The sequence below is a fragment of the Helianthus annuus genome, chromosome 16 (assembly GCF_002127325.2).
Source record: "Helianthus annuus cultivar XRQ/B chromosome 16, HanXRQr2.0-SUNRISE, whole genome shotgun sequence".
Classification (NCBI taxonomy): domain Eukaryota; kingdom Viridiplantae; phylum Streptophyta; class Magnoliopsida; order Asterales; family Asteraceae; genus Helianthus; species Helianthus annuus.
In genome coordinates, this window is record NC_035448.2 from 1,040,024 (window position 1) to 1,057,606 (window position 17,583).

Here is a 17,583-nt window from a genome sequence, read left to right on the forward strand (position 1 = left end):
GTAGTAGAATTAACTGATAGTAAATCGATAGAAGCTTCTCATGTTCTTTTTGGTTGTAAACTTGACCTCGTGGGTCAAGTGTTCGATATTGACCTACTTCCCAATACTCTTGTAAGTTTTGACATGGTCGTTGACATGGACTTGGTTATCTACGTATCAAGCAGAAATCCCCTGCAAAAAGAAAATCGTGCGTTCCCTCTCCCCAGTGGGGAATCCTTATCCGTTTAAGATCATCGTAGTGGTGCCGTTGTTGGCATTGTCACAGTCGTGAAAGCCCAGAAGTGCCTACGGAAGGGCTACTCTGTTATACTAGCTCCTGTCACCGATTCGCCACTTTAAGAAAGGAAGATCGAGTATCTTCATGTTATTCGTGAAATTTTTGACATGTCTTCCAAAGAGTTACCTGGTTTACCTCCACGTCGTTAGGTGGAATTTTAGAATTGACCTTATGCAAATCCTGATTTCCTTCTGGGGTACAGCAATCCCTTGGATTCGCTGGATACTATCACAGCTTCATCATAGGATTTTCGAAGGGTTCGCAACTTCAACCTCCTTAGCACAGCCGGGAGCTGTGAATCCTTAGGAAAACAAAGTCGCGGAACGTCTTTTCAGCTTTTGAAACCCAACCCTACAACACGCGGAGCATCACTTCTATCCGAGAGTACCGATGATCCAGCGATGTACCATGATGGCTTAATTCAGAGTCCCAGTTACACGCCGATGCAACACGAGAGAGTGATGAATTGCGTAATGGTGTTACGGAGAGGAACTGCACGACCTACAATCTCCGGTGGAAACCGTGGTCGTTGGATTTAAGTGGGAGGCATTACTTAGACGGTACCGAATGCACCAATTAGACCGAAAACAAGGGCCTCCAGTGCACCTTTGTTTCAATAGAGCTAACCATGTGATGGCATCGCTAAATGGAACTTCCGAACGAACACGGGATTAGGAGAACTATACCCACGCATCCCTGTAGACGAACCTTATCACTTTCACTTGTCATCGCCGCTAGAAGTGAAGCAGTCACAGCTACACGCGTTTGTCGTTTTGCAACACTAATCTTTACCCACCAAACTCTGTTTTGGACAAATGATACACTCGCGCGACCGCAATGTAACGAACCTCCCTGTTGTGCCATGCCGCCATGCACCACTACTGGAAATTATTTCTAGACAACAAATTTGCTGGCTAAATCCTTCGGATGTTTAATGGACCCCTGTTTCGCTCGATTCTTTGTACGAACCTCATTAATTCCCTGTTTCTTTGATCGGCAACTGATATAACAACACGCTAACCACCATACCATGATTTCCACTGATCACAAAATTAGCCCCCTCAGGCGTTGTAAAGTATCTATAGATCGAGTTCGTCGGAACTCACTTCAAGCCATTGTTTTAGATCAATTTTCGGGACGAAAATTCTTTCAAGTTGGGGATGATGTGACACCCCGCGAAAACGCTTAACAAAACTAGCTTCCTCAGTGACCGTTTGCTAAATTTCGGGACGAAATTTCTTTCAAGTTGGGGATGATGTGACAACCCGGACTTGAATGGTTAGTATCTTAGTCTCATGATTCTGTTTTTCTTAGTTATTCTTGTGTTCGTCCCTTGCAATAATATAAATAAGAAAACGCTTGTAAATAAACAATCTAAACTTCGGACATAATTCATGTTCCACATAACCATAGTTCAATCATACAATCTAGTATGCATTCTGTTAACGTATCAACACATATTAGACAAGGCCCAAATGAAACATGTAGCACAGTTGACACACACAATACCCGTCTTAGCCCATTAACATATAAACGAGTGTTCCAACATATTTAGGCCCATGTATATTAAGGCTTCGGTACGCATATCCTGTTTTAATTAGTGCGGTCCAGCCCAATTCCTCCTTTAGTTGAACAATCTTGGGCCGCTAACCTAGTAGCCCAACACAAGTAATGACCGGCTCCCTCTTGTTGTTGTAAGTAGGTGATTGGGCTTGAGCCCATTACTTGTTCATCGGCCCACTGATTAGTTGTTGTAACCGGCCTGTTAGGCTAGATATGTATTACTTGTAGGATACGTAAAAGTGCAACTATATCTCCCCACACATTATTAATTTGCGCATAACCTCACAACAAACCCTACCCTATCTCTCTCATACGATCGGCAGCAGGAGAAACCCCCCCCCCCTGATCGAGATAACTCTGATTAGCCGAAACTTTTGGTTAGTAACTTCTATCTAAGGTGTTAATGGTTTTACGGTTGCATGATCTTGTTGTATGTCTTTAACAAACTAATTATTTGGCAGTAGACTTGCTTGTTTATGTGAGGATTGTTAGGTTAAATTAGACATAATAACCTGTGGTATAAGTGTTCTTGGGTTCAAAGTATGAAAAACATTTAGAGTTCTTGTGCACCTTAAATAACATACCTGACTATGTTAATATGCGATCATACCAAGTATACTATTCGTTATATGTAAAATTATGAAACAGTATATATGTTTTAGTAATCATGTTTCAGTAATCGACTTGTTCATGGGTGCACTAAGGATTGTTAATCGATTGATTGAGGATTAACATAAAGGAAAAACTATTAAAATACAACAGCACATTAATTGGATAACATAACGTTAACTGGGCCGGTCAGATTTGGGTAGAAAGAAACTGGATTAGGCTATAAGGTGTTGTGAGAACATGGTAGTTGGATTGGGCCACAATAGACTATTGAGGTGTGCACTTCAAGCAAACGCAATTGGGCCAAGTCTATTGGGCCCCGCTGTGAAGTGAGGCTCCGGCCGGGGCTGGGCTGCGTGACGGGACGCAGGGACGTTGGGCCTCTGGTCAGTGGGTTAGCCAGCATTAACGGCCTGCTAGGTTGGGCTGCGTTTGTTTATTTGAACCCACCACTAGGTTAAATGTTTTATTGGGTTTAATGTATTGATTTGGGCCGGACAGTTGATTAAATGGGTTACCTTATAACAAACGATTTCATAAATAATAGGAGGTATGGGATGGATAGGTTGAATATATATATTAACCGGATGGAATTATATATTAACCGGATGGACTTGGGCCATCCGGATCGGTTCTATAGTGTTAAGGGCAATCCGGTTAGGGTTGGATAATCGGATTGGGATTGTTGATTGGATCGAACCTTGTAACTTGACTGGACTACTCGATACTATGTACTGTTGGATCAACTGTTTGGACAATCATTGTTCTTTGCTTGAATGGTTGCTTAACTGTTATACGTGCCATACGTGACAACCACTGATGTGATCTATGTGTAAACAAACTGTAAAACTGATCATTACCAAACACTCTCCTAGGTCGCGAGTATTGAATAAATTAACAAGTGAAATATTCTGCCGAGCAAATCAAGGTGAGTTCATTGCATTTTCTCAAGCATGCGTCCCGGTGGTTTGGGACAACTGGTAAACATTCGGAAGGGAAACATTGGGTAAACAACTTAATCGGTTTTGGTTATTGCCTGGAGGGCAATGGAGGTATTTAGTTGATAGCGCTATTAGGTGGGAAACCTCACACCGGGCCGTAAGGACGGGCGTGAACTAATTATCTGGGTAGGGCTATGGTTGTTAGAGGCACACTCCTCGGATACATATGGGCACTCTCCCTAGGGTATCTAACGAAGGCAACATAGCAATCAGTCGTTAAGGGGTACCCACTCCCCGGATACACATGGGCACATTCCCTAGGGTATCTAACATGAGCAACATTGTAACGCAACATTGAATCGCATTAACATACATCTGGTAACTCAACCCGTTAACAAAACCTTGAACTCACCAGCGTAGTCTGACACACTTGTTTACATGCTTGTAGGTAATTATTGAAGGAACTTGGGAGCTTGCTGTCTGATGCTGCTGGAGTGGTTGTGGTCATAATAAACAATTATGTTGATTTGGTTTTCATTCATTTACGCACTTATACATTTATGCTTCCGCTCAGTATTTTGGTTTTGGTTTAACTTTTCAAACGATACATTTCTTTCAAATGGGGTATTTTATTACATTATAACTTGTGTTTGATATGATTGGTGGCTCTTTGTTGAATCGTTACATCTCCATTAGGGACACGCCCTAGGTGGTAATTTGGGAGTGTGACAAATTTATAGATTGAAATGCAAAAGAAAAAAATCTTTAAGTTAATAGTGCAAAATGCAATTTTTTTTGAAAAAACCCCAATGCACATCTTACAACAACATAAAGCAATAACATGATTCTAATTTATAGATTGGAAATGAATGGAAATTAACAAGTTTAATTCGAGTGAAATATATTTTATGAATTCTAAAATGAATCTACTAGATATAAATGCAGTATTATTTACTAAGAGAAAAGTTATTGTACCAGATGATTGAAGTGTAAAGGGGAGTTTGACCCTTAATTTGCAAGATTAATAGTTGAGATTAAGTTATCCTTAAATTTAGAATTTAAATAACTAAAAATAAGGAAAACAAGAGAAGGGCAAAACAGGAAAATCCAATATTGTTAGACTCATAAACTCACTTTCCGATTTTCAACTGGCTATAACTTTTTCATATGTTAATGTTTTTTTTTTATAAAAATTACATTGTATTAACGAACATTTCATTCTCTTTAATTCGAGCAGCCTATTGCTATAGTTTTCTTAAAAAAATTACAGAATTTTGAATACCCATTACGTGATATTGAATACCCAGTAAGTGTCTACGTGATTTTGAATACCAAATATTTCACGTATAATCACGTATTAAGAATAAATTATATACAAAATTATATATTAGAGATTCAATCGCGTAATAAAGCATAAAACAATCAAGTTCGTATTATTGAATGTGTAATCACGTAATGAATTTATGTTGAACGTGTTATGTTGAATGTGTAATCACGTAATGATTATTCAAAAATCACGTAGTCATGTACTAGGTATTCAAAATCACGTAATCACGTAATGGGTATTAGGTATTCAAAACCACGTAATCACGTAACTGGTATTCAAAATCCTGTAATTTTTTTAAGAAAACTATGGTTCATACGGTATAATTATAAATATTAACGTATGAGAAAGTTATATCCGTTTGAAAATCAAGGGGGGAAACTAGTTCACTTGAAAAAAAAGACTAAATTACCCTTCATACCAATGACATTTGTCACTCCCTCCTTCTCACCTATGGTTCATACGAGAATTCTCTCTTGTACATGATCCAAATACTATTTACTAAATATAACTACTAAATTGATTGATATAGTTACGTGTATACTTAATGTTGCTATGATATTTCGAGATATAAAACCTTGTAAGAGTCACATATCATATTAGTCCTTAAGAAATATGGTGTGGTGATAAGATGTTCTATCTTCTATTCAAGAGACAGAAAGTTCAATCCTACAAGATGCACATATATTAAAGAGTAGGTTATTTGCCGTTAAAAAAACATTTTGTATTAAATAAACTCTTGATGTTACAAATCTTAATAGTGTAGAATGGTAGATTTCTCGACAGTTATTCTACCATCCTCGATAAACATGTTGTATTAAATAAACTCTTGACATTACAAATCTTAAGGTAGACCTCTCGACAACTGTTCTACCATCCTCGACAACCAGAGGCGGATCTAGGCCACTTTTTTGGGTTTCCAGGAACCCATTCGGTTTAGAAAAAATGGAAAAATTTAGTGAAAACCTCGTATGATTTGAAAAAAGAAATAGTGAGAATCTATCAAAAGTAACCCAGTGAAAAAAATTCTTAAATCCGCCACTCTCGATAACTATTAAAATTTGGACATATATAACATTGTGTCTAATTGGATGACAAATACTATTATTACAATTAACGAGTGCATAAGAAAGTAAACGTCAAAGCTAGCTGAAGTTGAAGTCACTGACATGGGATTGGCATGTTGTTTGGGAATATGAACGTTGTACTAGAAATGGAGAAAATTCAAGCTTTGCAAATTATTTCTGAAAGGGTTTAAGACATTTTATGTTACAAGAACATAATTTATAAACTTTATACATGTTAAATAGCAACTTGATTTGCGTTTTGGTTGAATTGAAAACCTGCTAGAAGTTGAAAGTCTTTGGAAAATGTACATTATTGTTATAAACGTTTAAATTTAAGTGCTTGAAAAAAACTAGTATTTATTACACGTGTTTTGCGTGATGATTATTCAAATTTAAAAAAAAAAAAAACAAAAGAAGCACCTCCCTAAAAGTGATAGTTTTATTACAAATAAACGCACTCTTAAAAAGTTTTTATATATAAGGTCATAAAAATAAAAGCTTAAATAAAAATCAAAAACAAATTTCACATGCTATTAATTTATGCAATAAATATCTAAAAACAAATAAAAGTAACAGCCCATGGCTTAGTAGCCTAGTGGCATCTTAGGGTGAGATAAGGTTTTAGAACCAATAGATTCTGAGTTCGATTCCCACAACTTAACTGGAGAACTTAACAGCCATCCACGTTGGGGAGCACAAGTGTTACCCGCTTGTAAACCACATGAAACATCTAATTTTAGAAAGTTAAATCTAAAGATGAAAAATGGGACAACCACAAGGAGCATCCGGGCAATCTACTCTTTCTTATATTAGTTTCCCAATAGTAAACTAACACATTGAAAAAGTAGGCAAACGGGAAACAAACTGTGCCCCTAGCCGTTTTTAATAGCAAAACTAAGTCTTTTAGAAACAACATCCATATATATTGGGATCATAGCATTACTATGCATGATCCGTTAGGCTCGACTAAGTAGCGCCATAGCCTCAGGTGCAAGGAAACCAAAAGTATCAAATGCAAATGGTACAAATAGGTGTTGTTTGCCAAGACACACTTTCTCATGTTTGGTCACTTTGTATGAAGCAACTTTTAAAGCATCCTGACCCACCGTGAAAACTAGGGCTAGCAAAACATGTCTTATTGTGTTTAACAGGTCAGAGACGATGCGATAACATGAATACGACTTATTTAACTACTTTATACCTCATGTCCATAGCACAATTGTATGTTTTATGTACTAAGAAGGAAAAATGATGGAGCCTAGCATCCTAATTTTAATTATTTTTTAAAGAGTACAAAATTACATAGTGTGCTCTTTCTTAAACATGTCACGAATTGTCAGCCCTAGTGAAAAAATTGGTCCCCAAACCCATAAGAGGGGAGACCCCTGTTAGATCCACACACGCGTGTTTCCCTCCCATCCATCCAAAGACCAAATTGATAGCTGGTATGAGTGTTGATCTTCCTTCCAATGGATCAGTCATGAAATTAACAGGTGCTTATTTCTTAACAGAAATCTTGCCATGTAGGAATATGTCAGAAAGAACCTCCCTAACCAAATCGTGTAAGTACTTGAACCCCAGTAGAACTCTACAATGTACTGCATGCTCCCCAAATATGTCCAAACACGTCTTACGACATAAAGGACATATCTCATCAACCAGGAAAAAGAGGAATCATGAGGTGATACTTAAGGATAGAACGATACTCCACCGATGACATATGTTGGCCTAGTTCGTCTATGGGGATAGCAAAAAGAAAGTCTTGGTGGATCCTCATCCGACTCTACATATACAAGTTTTGCGTGCACATCCTTTTCGACAAGATATATCTGTAGATTAGATGGATTCTCATCGACAGTCTATCATCTGGTCTCGTGGATTTTCATCCGACTTCTACATATTTTGTGTTCATAGGAGATAATTGGGTCTCATTGTCATCAAAGTGACAGTAGACAGTTTCCCATTCTAGTATAGAGTTCGAATATCGAGGTGTTCTAAATACAGTTGTCGAAACAAGTTGGCTTCGAAACCCGTTAGTTGAATTATCAGTTCGAACTCGCCATGGCACGGTTGTTTACACTTTGTTAAAAAAATATAAGTACATGATGGTTCTATCAGATTCCTTCGTAATCTTGTTGACTGCCAACACAATGATATATTTACTAAGGGTCTTCCTCGACAATTGTTCATCATATACAAGTACAGTCTATATGCATTCATCCAGCTAGTGCTCAGATTTGCTAGGAAATATTAAGCAATATATTTATTTGACTTGGTAAATATTAGACAGTTTGTAAATATATTCTCTTTTGGTTAACGAAAAGATCCAGCTATCATTATATATTATGTGTGTTAGAATCAAATACAAAGTCTTCTAAAAATAAGAGGTGGTAAAAACGGTATCAAACGGACTTTGATTGACCTCATTCAAACAACATGAGAACCGTCTCATCAAACTCTACAATATTCAAGATCATAGGTTTTTACTTTTGGATTTATAGCTTGTAGATTTTAAAATTTTTGTTTATACCATTTTGTCTTTATTTAGCATTATGTTTTTTTTTTTTGGGAATTGGCCTGTAATAATCCCACCTAAACCTTATTGGCCATTAATAATTCCACCTCAGAATATTCCCCCCACCAGTCCCACCTTTCACTTATTTTTCCTACAATGGTCCCCCGTTAAAAAAACTTAACGGAGTTAATCTTTTTTTCAAATTACAAACAGATTTTTTAGGGCTTTTGATCAGAACGATGATACGAGTCCATTGATGTAAAACTTACTTCGAAATGGTACTCCAAGTGACTTGATTTTGGTTAATTTAAAATTTAAACACCCGAATTGAAACGCCGTTTTCATCATTTGGAGCACCGTTTTGAGGCAAGTTTTACATCAATGGACTCGTATCGTCGTTCTAATCAAAAGCCCTAAAAAATCTGTTTGTAATTTGGAAAAAAGCTTAACTCCGTTAAGTTTTTTTAACGGGGGACCATTGTAGGAAAAATAGGTGAAAGGTGGGACTGGTGGGGGGAATATTCTGAGGTGGGATTATTAATGGCCAATAAGGTCTAGGTGGGATTATTACAGGTCAATTTCCCTTTTTTTTGTGACTCATTCTTTTTTCCTCGACATTGTGTCATATCTTGCTCGATATTGTGTTATATTTTGCGATCTATTGTGTCTTTGTATAGTTATGAGACTTTGTCGGATAACTTTACCCATGATTATATTACCCTCCTATAGCTTCAAAACTTCATATTTAGCCATTTTTTAAATTTTTTATCCACTAACCAAAAAGGCAAAAACACTTGATAACGTTTTAACAATTTTCAAGATAAATATAAATATAAAAACATAGATATTTTTAACATGCACTCCCACATACATAACAAAACTGATGATAAATCATCCCAAACTAACATTAGAACTTTGCTGATGCATGGTACTAACTTAATTCTTGTTCTTCCGTTTTTTCTTAGACGATGGCTGACCTGATGCCGCGATGTACATTTCAGCATCGATTTCATCATTACTAGATTTCCTATTGCCAAACTCCTTTGCTTTGTTCTGCACAAATTCCATTAAACTAATTAATTAAATAAAAGTTATATTTTCTCTACCAGTTTAGTTTCTATAACCCAGTTACTTTTTATAAATAATAGAGTAAAATGCACGATAGTCCCTGTGGTTTGGTAAAATTTCACCTTTAGTCCCCAACTTTTCAGAATTACACTCTTAGTCCCTGTGGTTTGACAAGTTGTTACTCGGATAGTCCTTAAAGCGGATGAAGGTTACTCGGATAGTCCTTAAAGCGGATGAAGGTTACTCGGATAGTCCCTGTGGTTTGACAAGTTGTTACTCGGATAGTCCCTATGGTTTGACAAGTTGTTACTCGGATAGTCCTTGTCATTTCACACCCACTTAACCAGAAAAACTAACCTTCATCCGCTTTGGGGACTATCCGAGTAACAACTTGCCAAACCACAGGGAGTAAGAGTGTAATTTTGAAAAGTTGGGGATTAAAGGTGAAATTTCACCAAACCACAGGGACTATCCGCGCATTTTACTCTAAATAATATTTCATTAAAAAAATTTGTGGGTTGACCGAAACTGCCAGAATCACCAGCTCAGCATGTTTGGTTACCTTCAAGGATGCAGCCATTGCTGCTATATCGTCCTTGTGGTTTTTATCATCATCTTGCACTCGAGCTTCCTGAAAATGCAAAATAAAAATGAGACAAATATTATTTAAAAATACAGAAAATAAAATGTGATTATGCATGCATACCTCTGGAGCCTTGAAGGCTTCTTCCCGCCTTCGTTTGTTCTCTGCAGTTTTTTCCGCCTGTTTTTCCTGTCTTTCTTGCCATTTCTTTGCGGACTTCTTTTTGTCACTTAAAAAGTATTCACCACTGTCTAGTTGCATATCGATCTGAAATCAAATATTTTAATTATTTCCACTGCATATTACGTAAAAAATTACGTTGCAACAAAAAAAAAAATCAAATTTTCTAACCTTGCTTGGTGGTTGCGGCGGAGGGAATGGTGTATACTCTTTCTTCTCTTTACTCTTAACTTTCTTTTGTTTAACATTTTTCCTGAATAATAATAAAACAAATATTCAAAACCGAAACATTAGGTCAAATAATATTAAAAAACTTACTTTTTAAACTTGGGTAAAAACCTATCCCAGTTCTCATTCGCAAGTTCCGGATTACTAGCAAGATCTCTCCTCATCATCAGCACCTATCGAAATAATAAAGAAAAGATAGATACAGAAAACGTGCATCAGATCAATGACGGTAAATAATAATCACAACAAAAAAAAAATGTGAATATACTCACTTTAATATTATACAGCGGATGCATTTTATTCAACATACATTCTTCTACTATCCTTCTTACTTGTTTCAAGCCTTTATAGGAACCCATAGCAGATACCGAGTTTCCCTGTGCATCAACAAGTAATGGCATTTTAAATGGTATATTCGACAATACTTTGTTTTCTGAAAAAAAAAAAAAAAAAAATTTATTAAACATCTAAAAAGTCAAACCTGAACAAGAATATAGCATTCTGTCAAAATCTCAAGTGCCTGCATTCCAAAAAGTACATATCAGACATGTAAATTAAGTTCGTAAAAGAAAAAAGTGTGCCCGAAACAAAAGAGTAACAAATGTAAAAAAATAAACCATAAATAAATATCCGGACTGCGAACACTTTTTTGTCTATTATTTATATCATGGATGATTAACAATATAGAGTTATTTGACATGGTAGCAGCAAAATAGCCCAAAACACGCCATTTACTTACGAATGAGCCGATTCAGGTAACGTTTAACTATAACAGATCACACGGGTAATAATATATACAGCTAGCTACACATATTGTGTAAAACTGGTTGAAATCACAGCGAGTTTATTGTTAAGGCAAAACCTACTAAATCGCTTACAATAATATTTTTGGTTTTTGTAATCATATGTAACTACTTAAAAACTTTGAATCAATATAAGCATCATGGTATACAAACCTTTAGAGTGGAAGAATCAGGCCCAATCAGCCGCTGCCTTCGTTTGACAAATTTGTCCTGCAAATAAATAAGATCATCAGCTTTTTCCACAGTTAGTTTTAATGCATTATGCATGTACTTTCAAACCATGTTTGTATTTACATCTTTGTTCCTATATATTCGAACAAATACCTTATTTCGAACTAAGCCACCAATCTTGATAATGTCACATTGCATTTCATCAATTAAAATCTTAAGTGCCTGTGAAAAGTAAAAACAATAACGTTCATGTAAAAACTTCACATCAAAACACGTCCCATGAAACAGTCAGCGATAACTTATACATATGCGTACAGTGTACCTGACTTGCAGGTACACTTCTGGACAAGAGCTTAATCAGATCCCTAGCTTTCACTATAATATATGGATCCTTTGTCTTTCTTGTTGTAGAAACAGTCATTGACCCTTTGACCTAGATAAGAATAACTAATCAATACCAACAACTGCAAAAATAAAAACGAATATATAGATTTAGAAAATGATAGTGATCATAACGAACCAAATCCAGCTCACATGTGATTCCATGTTCTTTCAATGCACTTTTAACCTGAGGCCAAACACCTTGCAAATACGTCTCTGCATGCAATACATCCTTAAGTTATATATAGAGAGGGGGGGGGGGGGGGGGGGGGGGTGATTATTTGAAGAAGAACGAGTAAATGTAGTGAGTACCTCTATATTGAGGGAAGAGAGTAGAGAAAGAGCTAACTTCAAGTAAACATGCTTCATCCGGAGCAGGTACAATCTTCCAAACTTTAGCCGGATCGACATCAGGCTTTGGTTTGTCATGCTTCCCTTTGTGTCTCGTTCCTTTGTCAGTATCCTTGTTCTTCACTTCAGTGTCATCCATAATGTCAGATTCTGGTATTAAACAAAAAAAATTAATAGTGATATGAATTGTTATAAAGCCTTTTGCAATGTGTTCATTTACTACAACTCTGTAAAGTAAAAAAATTCATCTCCAAATGTTTCATAATCGAATCATGATTTGAATATTCGTATATGATAATCACTTCCATGTTGCTCGAAAGTCGAAACATTGAATATGGTCTTAACAAACACATATAACTTCAATTGAAAAGCCTCACCGGTTCCATACAAAGCAAACAAGATCCATATGTTAAAAGGATAAAATTAACATATTTCCATTTCGAAATAATAACTTTGAACATGGTAAAGAAAAAAAAACACAAAAAAGCCTATATTTATATAGGCGAAAAAAAACGGTTAGTTAAACATTTTTAACCCGGTCACTTGGAGGTCAAAATGGAGTCAAGTTCCACATACAAAATTCACCAATGATATAAAATACCTTCACTACAGTTTAGACTTATCGGATTTACATTAACTGTGTACTTAATGGTTTTAAAAGAACTCAACATATAGGATCAATATGAACCTTGAATTTGCATTCAAAAATTTGAAAAAAAAAACTATCACCAAACCAAAACCGTTGGAAACTAAAACCATATGGTTTGCCTCCGGTTTGGAATTTGTAATTGAGGTTTGAAACCGTAATTGAATGTAGTTAGTCCTGGCAAAGTGGGTAGGTTGGGTGGGTTTGGGTCATAGTTACCTAAATCGCGGTACGCTCCAGTACGGGTACACGGACCGGGTACGCGATTCGCTAGATTAAGTGTATTCGGTACGAAGGGGGTAGGTTCATTTCGGTACGAACCGGTACGGTGTACCATGAAATATGGTTCAATATACCAAAATCATTACTTAACATATAAAATATTATAATCAAAATTAGATAAAAATATAAATTTCCATCATAAATAAATAAATATATAAATTTCCATCATAAAATTAGATAAAATATAAATTTGCATATTAATTATTATAGCTTTCAGACTTCATCATTTCTCTTTACTTATTTACTATTCCATAATTTCTCTTTCCTTATTTGTGTTTCAGGCAATTAGGCCCTTTAATAAAATATTGGGCTGTGTAGTTAGTTTTAAGAAAGGCCCATATTACAACACAACAGTGACTAAAATTAGGTTTTTTCTAAATAACTTTTCTTGCCGTCGTTCATAGATTAGGTCTTCTTCTTCATCACTTTTCTTGCAGCAGTCAAGCCTTTACACTCCAAATCCGGCGACCTTACACTTCATTTAGTAACAAATTCGCCGTACCATAACAAATCGGAGCGCCGAACCTTAACACATCGGAGCGCCGGACCTTTTCAATCTGGAACGCCGTACCGATTCAACTCGGATCCCCGGACCGACGTTCCGGATCGTTTACGATTTGCGATTGGGTACACCGCGATCCAATACGTGGATCGTGGTAACCCTAGCGATTTAGGTAACTATGGTTTGGGTAATGGGTCAAGATGGATTCAGTTTAGGATAAGTTTGGGTCAAAATGGCTATTTTAAGAAAAAAATTAGAATGGGTTAGGGTCAGGAGAAGTTTGGGTAGGTCAGGGTGTGTTAAAAATACAAAATAAATAAAATATATTAATACTTATAAAAAATGAAATAAATAAATAAGTAAAAATTAAAAAATACAAAATATAAAAAAATATAAAAATAAAAATAAAATAAAAAATTTACCATCTTTGCAAACTACCTGATTTATTAGGACTATTATTTATACTAGAGGTGGCAAAATGGATGGGTTGGATTGGATTGGTTGTTGGGTCAGGATGGGTTTGGGTTAGAATGGGTTTGGGTCAAGAAGGGTAAAAGAAAGAAGGTCAGGTCAGGATGGGTTTGGGTCAAGATGGGTTGAGAATAAATCAATAATAATAAAAACTGAAAAAAAATTACAAATAATAAAAAAATTTAGAAAAAATTAAAAAACAAAAAAAATTACAAAAAGGAAAAAAAAATTATAAAAAACGATCTGCACTTTTCCTGCATAACATACCTGATGCTATGATGTACCTTCGATCTCTGTTTGAAGAGTCTACTACTATATTTATTGATAACCAGTGTGCTATGTAGTTTATAAAATGTATATCGCTACAGAAACAATCTAAACTTTCTCTTTTATTACACTTAAATACTTTCTTGATGCTCCTCAGTTTGTTTGGGCGCCTGACCCGTTTGACGTGGTTCATTGTTCCCGTAGACTATTTTCGCATCAATTGTGTATAGTTCATATATAGGAATTAAAGAAAGACTTAATTATGCTATTTTTGTACAATGTGTGACACAATCCAGGATATCTGTTTTATAAGATAAGAAAAGACTGTGTATCTATTTCAACCCGAATGCGACATGCTTCCATCCGTAATAATCGACCTAAATCGTATGGAAAAAGACAAAAATAAATGATGAAAGTGGCAAAATAATAATCTGGATCCATTCACAGAGTCATTTTCATTTTTGGGGTCTAAATTGATATAAAAAGGAATAAGCATGCAGTATGCACAAAATGTAATTCCTATTGCTTCTTCTGAAGTTACCAGCAAACAGATGATAATAATAACACAACTAACAATTGATGATTTCTCATTCAAGTGTTTGTTCAGCAGTGTGAATTCATCAGACAAAACAACATCTAATTCGTAGTTTCAAACCAACACAACCCAAATACAATCTGTAAGCTAAAACCCCACAATAAAACAACGCAAGACAAACTAACAAATCCACACGACAGTCGACAACAAAGCGAAAAAGAAACCAAATTTAGGATCCTAATGTGATCCCATCATACTAACCAACATAGGGTCAAACCAACACTCGAACAGTAACTCCAATTTTCAACCATCAACAAAAGTTAAAGCAAATTAGAGAGCCAAACAAGACCAGAACATGTAGAAACTTTCATAAAGCAACAACCACATTAACCTAAATCCATAGTTATTAAAGGCGTTAGGCGCACTCAAGGTGCATAGGACTCGCCTGGGGCTTAGGCGCAAAGCGCAAAAAAAGCAAGGGCCTGAGAAAAATAAAGCGCATAATGAAAAAAAAAATAAAAAAATATATTATGTATTAGAAAAAGAATACTATTCTCTAAATAAAATAAACAAAATCTATTATATAACACTTTATATCATTTATTTAGTACCAAAAGTTCTAAAATATTAGTGTATTAGTGTAGAAAAGTAGTTTTCCGTGGATAAAAGTACGGATCTGGCTAGAATCTTGCCGGAATTTAGAAAATTTGGCCAGAAACTCTCCGGAATCTAGGAATCTCGCCGGAATGTGCACCTGAACCATCACCTGGAGAATCAAAGCGCAATTTCCTCGACTTAAGGCGCAACTGCCTCGCCTCGCCTGAAAAATGGGCCTAGGCGCAAGAAGCGATGGCTTTTAACAACTATGCCTAAATCAATCATACAGTTTCCCAAAACAAGAATCTAAGTATCCAACAACTCGGGTAGTACAAAATCCCAATGTGAATCCATCAAACAAGACAACATACAACCTAAACGACATCTAAATCGTCATGAATATTCACGGATTCCTAACTAGGGTTTCGATGTGTATTTGAAATTGAACAATTAAGAAGAAGTTTAGAATGCATACAGAAAATAAATCAACCAAAAGTGAAATTCATACCTTTCAATCGATCAAGAAGTGTAGAATAGATTGTTAATAGGTTGATTTAAGGGAGTATTTGGGTAGAAATTGAGAGCGTACTGGTAGTAGAGTAGAAAAGATGAGGAGAGCGTAGATGAGTTGTTAGGGTAAAACAGATAATGGCCCATCCTGACCCATTCTCTTTTTCTTAATGGCCCATACTGACCTGGTCTTTTTTAATCAACCCAAAATGACCCAGCAGCTTAAAATTAAAGTCCAAATTGAACCAAGTTTAGGTATTTGGGTAGAAATTGCCAGGCCTAATTTATACCAATCTACCCTCATCTAAATAATATATATTTTGTTAGACATCAACTAGAGTTTGGGTAAGCCCGCGCTTCACGTCGGGCAGCAAGCTTTTTTACCAGAACTGATAGATGCATATTGCATTAATAAGAGGTGGTAACATGAATGTTTAAGGGAATTAGGCCTTCCTATTGCAGTTAAAGAGTTACAATCCAAACCTCTGTGACCAATACGCTATCACTATATGAACAAAAATGGCTCAATTGCTTTACAGTTTCTGCAAGATGGGTACCATAAAAGAGTAATTACCAAACCAACTTAATATAAGCTGTAAATCTTTTGCATACATATAAAAAACATCTAGTTAATGATTCAATTCATGCTTGAAGACACTTGATGACCCGTTCGCAATGTGCTTTCGATCTTATACGAATTCCATCAACATGTCGAATATAATATATCTAAAGACATTTAGACAAAGAAGTTGGTTTTCTAAACACAATCTCATATCACTGTATCATAGGCTTGATCAGTTTGAACAGGATAAAGAACATCCCTAATCGAAAACATTGAAGTTAATATTTGAAACTAAAACAACACCAAAATAGTTCAATATTTCACCAATTTAAACGTTGATGAGTTTTAGAATGCTTTTAATGTACCAGTCAGTGCATATACTTTCACAGATTACACACATGAGCAATACGCAACAGTTAGTATCTGCTTATGAAATTGTATATCAAAATTAAACAGGACAGATTACATATTTACATCATGTAGTTAAATTGTCGATGAACGATAACAGAAACGAACACGGTTACTGGTATGTTGATTATACAAAAAGAATTGGAGAAGCTACTTACACGGGCCGGTGTCGAGATTGATGGAGAACTGGAGATTTAGGGTTTTAGGGTTACAGGTGAGTTTTGACGATGGAGAGAAGCTAATAGAGACATATAAAGTTTTGAGGCTATGGGCTCACTGGTTTGGGTTTTGGGCTATGGGCTCACCGGTTTGGGTTTGAGTTTTGGGCTATGGGCTCACTTGGATTTTAATGTTAACCAGTTTTACTGTTGGACTCAAATAAAAAAATAAAGAGAGGGGGGGGGGTGTTTAAAACCCGGTTCACACCGGCCAGGTGAACCGTTCGGTAGAACCGGCCGGTTGAACGGTTCGATACATCCGGTTAAATCGTTTCTGAGCTCAATTCGGTACGGTATAAAAACCGGATTTCAAAACATTGCCGTCAACTATCAGCATAAATCCAGGTTCGTTTCTTGTTCTTGTTTTTTTTTTTTAAACAAAACTTGAAATTAGATGTGTTTACGTGAAGTAAGATGTTAAAACTAGATGTGTTTATGTGAAATTTGTGTTCTAGACATTATTAAAGTGAGTATAGTTAACTGATTTTACCTTTTAGTTAAAACTTTAGCTATTAGTTTTTGGT

At 35.9% G+C, this 17,583-nt stretch overlaps 1 protein-coding gene across 3 annotated transcripts; it reads right to left on the reverse strand.

The window, feature by feature from the left end:
- Positions 1–9,094: 9,094 nt before the first annotated feature.
- LOC110915783 (KRR1 small subunit processome component) lies at positions 9,095–17,104 on the reverse strand. 3 transcript variants are annotated; one of them, XM_022160537.2, is made up of 13 exons: positions 17,000–17,104; positions 12,023–12,211; positions 11,850–11,926; positions 11,652–11,762; positions 11,483–11,551; positions 11,312–11,368; positions 10,837–10,875; positions 10,628–10,732; positions 10,446–10,528; positions 10,299–10,380; positions 10,071–10,214; positions 9,927–9,995; positions 9,095–9,349 (listed from the first exon to the last, which is right to left on the reverse strand). In XM_022160537.2, exons 2-13 carry the CDS (start codon positions 12,198–12,200, stop codon positions 9,233–9,235), a joined length of 1,131 nt encoding a protein of 376 aa, XP_022016229.1. In that variant the 5' UTR covers positions 12,201–12,211; positions 17,000–17,104; the 3' UTR covers positions 9,095–9,232. The 3 variants fall into 3 exon arrangements, with proteins under 3 accessions (XP_022016229.1, XP_022016230.1, XP_022016231.1); XM_022160538.2 differs by lacking the exon at positions 17,000–17,104 and adding an exon at positions 15,870–15,960 and having other exon boundaries at positions 9,118–9,349; XM_022160539.2 differs by lacking the exon at positions 17,000–17,104 and adding an exon at positions 14,230–14,360 and having other exon boundaries at positions 9,118–9,349.
- Positions 17,105–17,583: the final 479 nt, after the last annotated feature.

What these genes read in the sequence shown, in the direction of transcription:
- LOC110915783 (XM_022160537.2), bottom strand. Translation starts at nt 12,200, where the DNA reads ATGGATGACACTGAAGTGAAGAACAAGGATACTGACAAAGGAACGAGA. An exon ending in GAAGTGTACCTGCAAGTCAG is followed by an intron (nt 11,552 to 11,651) that starts GTACACTGTACG and finishes TACTTTTCACAG; the next exon opens with GCACTTAAGATTTTAATTGA. An exon ending in AATGCTATATTCTTGTTCAG is followed by an intron (nt 10,733 to 10,836) that starts GTTTGACTTTTT and finishes GTTGATGCACAG; the next exon opens with GGAAACTCGGTATCTGCTAT.